The 9,409-nt window shown below is 40.5% G+C and overlaps 1 protein-coding gene across 1 annotated transcript in view; it reads left to right on the top strand.

Moving 5' to 3' along the window:
• The first annotated feature begins 423 nt into the window (after positions 1-423).
• Positions 424-9,409, top strand: part of LOC128935237 (macrophage mannose receptor 1-like) — a 52,751-nt gene continuing 43,765 nt past the window's right edge. The window contains exons 1-3 of the mRNA XM_054273395.1: positions 424-928; positions 4,582-4,983; positions 6,476-6,649. Of these exons, the coding sequence (XP_054129370.1) occupies positions 862-928; positions 4,582-4,983; positions 6,476-6,649 (643 nt within the window). The 5' untranslated portion in view covers positions 424-861. The remainder of the gene's footprint in view (positions 929-4,581; positions 4,984-6,475; positions 6,650-9,409) is intronic.

Here is a 9,409-nt window from a genome sequence, read left to right as displayed (position 1 = left end):
GACTGTACATTGATGGTGATCTCAAAGAAGTAGCATGCTACTCTGTATCCAGCACAGCAAGAAATCACCAAGGCTGACTGTGCCCTAAACGCACCTTTTCAGAAAGATAATTTAATTCCAGGCAGGTGCCTGGCTTGTGAAACTCAGCTAGCAGGCAAGGTTTTGCCTTTCCCGCACTGATTCACGAGCAGGATTTGAGTTCTGTCAACAGCAGATAGTGCCATCACTGTCGGTAGAATAAACAAACAAACAAACATACAAACAAACAAACAAATCGGGTGAAGTTCATTTATTCGGATAATGTCTCTTAGGGACCTTAAAGCCGCCGGTCCCCTCCTCGGCAGCCCGGGGGAGGAGCGCTGGGCATGGGGGCGCAGCGCAGATCCCGGCATCCCAAACTAGGTCTCTGCTCCTTCTGCAGCCCTCTCTGAGCAGCACCCCGGGCTTTCGAGCAGGGGTTTTCCTTGAGACTTGACTTTCCCCCCCTTATCTTTCTCTTTTCCTCCTCCCTCCGAGCAGGACTGGCTAATTTTCTTGGAAGACAAACCGCTGACCCAGATGCAACGCTGTCAGAGTCGCAAAGGGGATAAAAGAACAAAAACAAGCGCCGCACACAACGGCAACAACAATAAAAGCAGCGCCCCTCGCAGCTATCACCGCTTTATCACCTGCACATGCCTGGAAGAAGGCTCTTTCCTCCGCTAAGGGAAAAAAAAATCAGCTTAGGAAAGCAAAGTTTGAACAGCGAATTCCTGTTATTTCAAGCCGCCCCATGTGACAGGATATTTCCTTATCATTTGGAGCCCAGAGTTTTCCCCGGATCCACCGGGACGCGCTCCGCTCCCAGCCCGGGGCTCGGCCATGGCTCCGTCCCCGCTCCTGCTCCTGCTGCTGCTGGGGCTGCTGCCCCGGGCTGCTCCGCGGCTGGGTAAGTGCTCTGGGGCTGCGGGGGGCGTGCGGAGGAGCCGCGGGCGCAGGTGAAGCCCGCGAATATTTAAAGCCTCTCTGCGGCTGATGGAGGGATGGATCCGGCCTCCCCTCGGGACCCCTTCCTCGCCCGCACCCAGAGGTGCCAGGCTGGGCTGGCAGAGCTGCCAGGCTGGGCGGCCTTTTGGGTGCCCGTGGCGCTGGGGACGCCGAACAGGGCTGTCACCGGCGCTGCCTCAGTTTCCCCACCGCTCCCATCAGTCCCTGATTGATTTGACACCATCCCCAGCTTTCCCTCGCAGTCCTGCTCACCACAGAGGTTTGTGGAACTGCCCAGTACTGCGGCTGTCTGTCCTCCAGCCCTCTTGGACGGGCCCTGCTTTTGACAGGTGGCTTTCATGGGGGAATGTTAGGGTAGCTGAGGTGCTGCGATGGATGGAGGTGTGACAACAGGGGGAAGTTGTGTTGCTTGGTGATACCTGGAGTTTGTACCCAGTTACTCTCAGATTTGCCATGATTTCCAGCTCACAGATACGTTTCAGTGTAAGTTTTGCACTTGCACTTTCTGAAAACCTTTCATCATCCTTTGCTCTCTGGATTGAGATCTAGCAATGCAAATCTTTGTAACATTGCCTTGTAACCTTTCTTTGTGTAACTAGCAGCAATCAGTTTTGGCCATCTGGCAGACAAGAGCCTGTGTAGGGAAAACAGTCACCCTACCTGCGTCTGCCTCCTTGCTCTTTCCTCTTTTGCTTCTGTCTTTGGGTCTGTTCTTCTGATGCTCTCCATTAGTGTTTAACAGTGGTAGCACTTCACTGGCTGCTCAAATTACTTCCTTATTTATGCTCACATAATCTGAGATAGTTTGGAAGTGCTGCAGAGTGTGAAGTCAGTTTGGCATTCTGGAATCTCTACCATGAAAATGATACTGTCCAGTGAGATTCTGCAGTACTTGGCACAATTCTTAAATACAACTTGGGGCCAGAGATAGATGGCAAATAGTCACAGTGGGGTGAATAAAGAAAAACGAAAGTCTGTGAGAAAAATTCTTTGGGATCTACTTGGGACATTTGAGTTAAAAGATGCTAGATCTCCTTGAACGGCTGCCTGTGCACTGGTAGTGGTGAAGTTGTTTCCTAAGCCGGGCATGTTCTTATGCATTTTAAGGAATCCTTCCAGGGCAAAGTTTCAAAATACGAAGTACTGTTAGAAATAGGTTTAATTCAAAGTACTAACATCGTGGTACTCATGAGCACACTGTGGCGGACCCTAAACTCTTCCACCCACAGTTCATCTGTGGTGAAGAACAACTCCTGTTACAGAGCTCTATAACAAATGAGCTAATGGTGCTATGTGTGATTCTGCTCAGCCCATTTCCCAGATACAGCTCATCATGTTGGCAAGAGTCGTGTCAAGTATTTACAGAGAGGACTTGGCAGGGCAGAGGAAGTGCTGCACAAATACCTGGCCTGTTTCTTCTAGACAATCTAATTATTCACATAGATACTGTTATATGGGTATCCCCTTTGGTGAGCAGGATGGCAGAATAAACAGAAATAAGGCTGCAAACTTGAGCAATACAGAACTAAGTTACGAGTCTGCTCAATGGCCATGGATTAGAGAGGAGCAACGCTGAGGGAAAGGAAATCCTGCAATTACAGCCTCAGCCACAGTTGCTGCAGCATCCTGCTCCCTCTTGTTCTGTTCTCCTGTTTTGGTGTCAGCTTATTTTCCATGCCTCCTTGGCTGAGCTGGCCTTTTAGCTGCTTTCATGTGCACTACTGCCTGCATTGGGAATATGCCCTTGTGCAAGCAGTGAGGTGGGTTTCCACACTTCTAATGCTTTGTAAAGGCACCATTGGAATAGCAGAGAGCCTCAGTTTTGTGCCCCTCTCCATCCCCACTGGCCAGACTGCTTTGTTCAGCTTTTTAACTTCATTTTTGAAGCCAAAACTCTGTACCCTCTCATGCTTGGATGCAATAATCGAGGATTTTGACTTAGGGATACTTTTTTCATGTGAAATAGCACCTTCTCTTTAACATCACAAGAACCAGAAAATAAGGGCTGTTATTTTAGGCTACAGATACAATTTTAGCAGTTTGAAAAATCAGGTAGTGTTCTACACATGTGAAATTGTTTGACATCTCTTTTATCCAGAAACTTTGAACAAGATTTCAGGAAAAGGAGAGTTGCAAGCACTGCATAAATCAGTTTACAATAACATTGTGCTAAATGCTAGTAGAAAAGCAGAATAAAAAGAAGTTGTCACCAGGAGTGATAATTATACATTTCCTTGTATTGTCTGTGAGTAAAACAGTTTGGCAAAAGACAACAATTTCTGCCTCCAATGCTCATCAGTTTTACATTATTTCCCAGTGAGTTGGAAGCCAAAGGACAAGAGAAGGAAGCTGAACTATAGATGAGATACGTCTAGGTCAGCTCTTTCTCTGAGAGAGAGGTTATTTGTTCTGAGATTGTTCTTCTGCAGAATGATCATTTCCACATTAGAGCCTCAGCAGAAAAGGGAAGACTCTCTGTGGTTAACCTGTTTTCCCCTTAACTATTTCTCCATTATAGAATTTGATTAGTTTGGTAATCATACACTAAAATAAATAGTATTTAAATCAGCTTCCATCCCCAGAGTGACATAAATTAATATTTCTCATTCCTATCTCATAGCCAGTTAAAATACAGCTTTAAAATGTTGTGCATCCTGTTACCTTATATGAAAGAGCATGATAAAGTTACTGCGCCAAAAGGTATCTCAGGTGGATCAGAGAGGAGAAATTTTCAGTCTTTCAGCAAGACTGGCTCAGAAATGTTACACTCATAGCACATCCACGTGCAAATGATGCTAAAACTTTTCGAGTGGTTACAATTTTGAAACCAACCTTGAATATGTGAAAATGCATGCTGTGAAGCACTGTTTACTGAGAGGGAGAAATAACCTGGGAAGCCATTAAGAGCTTTGCATATTTTCATAAGTCATCAAGAGGCATAACTGGTGATGGCAAATCTATTGCTGTTGGTATTTCAGTCATAATGGAGAGATGCAAGAAAGAAGTCACTGATGACTGAATTGAAAAATAAATTTGTTCTACAAGAAGCTTGAGTATAAAGCTTAAAAACATATCTTTGTCCTCAGTTAATACCTTAAAGATTTTAGCAGGGCTTTTGGGAGCAGACCTGCCCACCGAGGAAACGGAGCCTGAAGAACTCAGTGACTGTTGTTGTCTCCCTAAGCCTGGGAGCCAGTGCTGCTGGAGAGCTCAGTGTCAGGATCTGCTCTCTACAGTGTCCATGTATCCTCATTTCAGTAATTCCCATGGGTGCAGCTTGGATTAACACCATGAATGTGCTTTCTCTCTTCAATTTAACCCAAGCTTTAAACCTGCAGGAGACACTAGGTCTACACCTCTGCTGCCTTGGGCATTTGTGTGTAGATGCTTTCACAAACACAAACCAGTTGAAATGTCCTCACATCTGAGCTAGTTGCACCATACAGCCACTTTAACAGGTGTAAGTGTAGTCCACACCTTCTTTTGCTGAACAGATAATGAGATTTGCACATCAAGAGGAGTGTCCAGATTTCATTTAGATAGCAGGTAAGGTTATCTCAAACCAAATCATTCCAGTGTTTGTTTTTTTTACAGATACTAGCATCTTCTTAATATATAATGAAGATCACAAGCGCTGTGTACTGGCTCAAAGTTCTAATTCAGTGACTACTGCTCCTTGTGTCCAAGAAAATGAGGCACAAAAATTCAGGTGGGTCTCAGATCACCAGCTCATGAGCATAGCATTCAAATTGTGCTTGGGAGTGCCTTCGAAGAAAGACTGGGTTCCCATCACCCTGTACCCTTGTGACAAGGCTAGTGAACTTCAGCGATGGGAATGCAGAAATGAGACTCTCTTTGCAATCCAAGGGGAAGATTTGTTCTTCAACTATGGAAACAAACAGGAAAGGAATATTATGCTGTACAAGGGATCTGGTTTGTGGAGTAGGTGGAAGGTCTACGGAACCACAGACGATCTGTGTTCTCGAGGCTATGAAGGTAACGTTCTGTAAATGAATTTCTGTATTTCAAACTCGTTTTTATGTGTAGATAATTAAAACATTTTATATGTGGAGAGGAATTTTCTTAATCTTGTTAATGATCAGTGAGTGTGAATTCAGGTGAAATAAGCAATACTTGAGTGGGTGTGCCTTTCATTTTTTGAGTACTTCAGTTTGGTTTTTGTCAAATTAGTCAAAGTGCTGATAGATGATTAACCATGCATGGTAGTGATTCATTTGGAGAGAACAAAAAATTCTATGGTTATTCAAAACATGTATAACTATTACACAGCAGTTGATGATAACTTTTACTATTTACTAGATGTGTACAGAAAGACATAGTGTGAATGTTTAGTCTGTTGGTTATATTTTTTCCTTAGGATGTAAATATTACCTGACAGTAAGATATTATTTCACTCTTGATATGTTAATTTCCAGTGTATTGCAGATGTCTTCCTAGGTGTTTGAAGGGAGTCTCAGAGTTGGTGCTAAAATGTTTGACAAAGAAATGAGATATTTTAAATTGTTAAATTTGACTGAGGTATTTTAAATAGTTAAATTTTAAAAAGTTACGTATAATGCATCTATATATATATGTTCATCTCCATATATATATTCATGATAAGTATCTGGAAATACATTTGACTTCCCATTTAGTATTTTATGATAAGCAGAAATGGTCACAGAGGGAGGTATGGGTGCAGTTTCTGTGGTTTACACTATGGCTGATTACAGTACTAGTCCTTGGCCAGAAGCCAGAACAGAAGAACCCTAGCAAAGCAAATTATGTGAAAGAAGGCAGGGGGGAGATGTAATGATGTCCTGATATTCCTTCCTCCTCTGTTTTCTAGCAGCTCTGTGAGACAGTGACCCTAGTATGTCACCTCTCCAAAAATCCTTGTCAGGTCCAGTTCCCCTGTATGTCCTTCCATCAATGAACATACATGACAAGTGCACACACAGAAAGCTGCTTTAGTTACTCTCATAAGTTCCATTGAGTCAAATTTATAAAACAAAAAGTGTTTTTACATGCAAATATAAAATTTATTTGGGCATAATATATTGGAGTCACTCCATGGCATAAATCTTTCAAGTTTACATGGACATGCTCTTCCATGTCCAAAATGATCAGCAGTTGACTGGGTTATTGACAGAACATTCAACAGTCTTTTGCACTTTAAAAAATGGCATAAGTGTGTGTGTTTTGTACTTTTGATTGTTATGCATGGGAAATTTAGCATGGGAATGTACTTGTCTTAGCTCAGTTGTGGTCTGTTGTCTCCCTTAGCAACAAAAATTTGTCTCACTATGAACATGGGTATCAGCTTTGGCCTGGAGTAAAATGAGCAATGTTCCAGTTCTAGTACAGTTGTATCCTGAGCTAGCAAGCTTTCCTTGCTATAATATTTTAATAGGATCATAAAGACGAACTCCTATATATCTCATGCTTATTAATTTTTATGCATTTTTTAATTATTGTGTCTCCTTAGATACCTACACAGTGAAAGGAAATGACAATGGAGCCCCTTGTGTGTTTCCTTTTAAGTTTGGTGGTAAATGGTATGCTGACTGCACAAATGCTGGCAGATCAGATGGCTGGTTCTGGTGTGGAACCACCTCAGACTATGATGTTGACAGGAAGTATGGATTTTGCCCAATGAAATGTAAGATTTTTACATTCACAGTTCTGCTGTGCTCTTACTCTTACTCTTACTCTTACTCTTACTCTTACTTACAGCTGCCTGGAAATATGCCCATAACATGTGCCTTGCAATTTGAAATGTCTCTGTTTAGCCTGCTTTCCTTTTAAGAGCCACATAAATATCCAAATATAGAACCCAGCATAAAAAACATTGCCCAATTATTTTTGGGTGAAAGTATTTTAATTGTATTCTGGAATCTCTATGTACACCATTTACTTAAATAGAAAGTAAATTAGATGCTTACATTAGAAGGAGTAGTATATATAAAAGGTCAAAAAGTGGAACTGAAAACTGGAATACAGTTTAATTGAAAATTAAAATTACTTTGGAGAATGAGCTGCCTTTTAGACATGAAGGAACTTTCATGAACTCTTTAGTACATCCCAGCGTTTCCCAAATCTGTGTATTATATTTTAGTTCTGTCTTTTAACTCAATTAGAAGTATTTTTATTCTAAATTCCTTGCTTTGCATGTACTTGGTGTTTAAATTGCAGTACTATCAAAATGCAGAACTTAATGTAGAAATGTTGATCTTACTTTAAGTAAATGGGAGTAATTTATGCCTGCATGTATTTGAATTCTTTTAAATTTTAATGAATTTTCTCTGGACCTCTGTAAAATATGTACTAAACATTTAGACTGCAAGCTGCTGCTTCTGTCATACTGAGAAGGGTAGCACTTTCCCCTCCTTTCTTCTTTATTATTGTGTTTTGCTGTAAAGCTCCAGCTGACTGCAAGCAGAGATAAGGAGAAAAATATGCCTTTCCTTTGATGTGAAGAAAACTGTTTGGGTTGATCTGAACTGATTTGATGACAAAATACTGGTGTCCTTTCCTGATTTCCATGAATGTTGCATACAGTATTTCAGAAAATAAAAACTGCACGTTTTTTTCTTCAATGCCAATATCATATTCAGGACAATAAAAACATGCTGGGAATATCAATCCCATTAATAAAGCACATGCAAAGCTGACTTAAGAATACTCCCTGCTTAGTATTATTTGAGTACAACAAATAGGAGGCATCATTAAAATTTTGTTTAATTCTTTGGCATAATTCAAGGAAATCCATTCAGATGGCAGTGATTGTTTTTGGAAAAAGCTGCTTTATGCTGACTGCCTGCATGTTTCCTTCCTGATTCTTCAGTACTAGCTATGAAATATTCAGGTTTGGGTCATATATTTTAGTGAGAGACAGGCCATAGTAGCAGAAGTTTTAGTCATCCCTATGAAAGAGAAATGAATGAGATATAAGAGTGTGATAAGTTAATAAACTTCAGCAACACCTTTAAAAATAGGATGTTTAAGTTTGTGTGTGTTAAAGTTTATTTACTAAGAATAAAATGTTGTTTCCTAATCTGTCTTCCTAAATGGACCAAGGGTGCAAACATGAAAATATGTGATGCAAACTCTTGCAGCTGCTCAAACTGGGGCCAGGACCTTCAGGAAAATGTCTGTGGCTGACCCAGTCACTTCTCATTGTGACCAAAACCACCTCAGGTGTTCTCCAAATGAAGCGGGCATGAGGCTGCGCCTGTGACAATTATAATCAACAGAGGTGGAGAAATTTTATCAGTGGAGGTGCCATAATTGTGATTATGACCCTTTATTTGGTGATTTAGAAAGAGATGCTGAGACAGTAACAGCAGAAGTTTAAACCCCAAGTAAAGGAGCTGAGCAGGAACAGAGCAAACAATTTTTAGTAGGCTAGGAAATTCTGCTTCTTTAAAGGTTACACCATCTCTTTTTGAACTGTATGCTGCCCTTGAAAGAAGGTGTTGGGAAGAAAAGTTGCACAGTGTAAGCCCATCAGGAGAGTGACTCAACGTGTACCTATAGCTCCATTCCAGTGGGAAAAGGTCCATTGAGGCCTCTCTTGATGGATCAAGGATTCAGAAACTCTTCTGAAGGGTTTTTTTATGCATTAAGCAATGCATAAAAATACAAATGACTAGGACAGGGACAAAATCTGCAGAAAATAAATGCATGCTGAATTGATCCGTGTAGGGATAGAGTTCAGATTTTTATTAATTTTCTACTTATGTACTGAGGACAGGTGTGATTTAACATTAATTTAGCGCTTTTTTAATTTAAGGCACTAAAATATATTATTCCAGGAAAATGTTTTATCTTGTTTCTCTGGGGGAACTAAGCTTTAAACAATAGCATACAGATTTTCCAAAATCCTGCTCTGCAATCCTGCATTTGAACTCTCAAAACTCAGGCATCTTAAAAGCAAATTTTCCAAGATTTAGAAATGAGTTTGATTTTATGAAAGGCAAAAAATCTACAAGAGAACACCATATGGAAGTCAGCTATATATTATGAGACAGGGGAACTGAGGTGGAAGGTTGGATGAATGCCTAAGACTTGTTTACCTCTTCTCTGTAATAATTTCACAAGATTTATAAACCCCTTACTCTCAAGTCAGAGCCAGTTGTCTTTACTGAATTATAGATTTTACTATTTTTGCAATATTAATTTCATCCCAGGCTTGTACGCAGGGATTTATGGTCTTTTAGAACATAGTGTAGCAAAGAAATTTTGATTCTGATAGTTATAAAATATTTTGGACAGAAGTTGATTTGTGGATAATGATAATCACATGAAAGTTACCATTTTTAATGAAATGTCATTATTACAGTAGGTTATATTTTATTTCTTTTAAAAATAAAGATAATGTGAAAAGAATCACTTTATATTACCTATAGACAATCAGATT

Source organism: Melozone crissalis, unplaced genomic scaffold (genome assembly GCF_028551555.1).
Source record: "Melozone crissalis strain CALT ecotype California unplaced genomic scaffold, PUWL_Pcris_2 ptg000016l_1, whole genome shotgun sequence".
Taxonomy (NCBI): domain Eukaryota; kingdom Metazoa; phylum Chordata; class Aves; order Passeriformes; family Passerellidae; genus Melozone; species Melozone crissalis.
The sequence above is the reverse complement of the archived record's forward strand: the minus strand, read 5'-3'. Positions and strand labels throughout refer to the sequence as shown.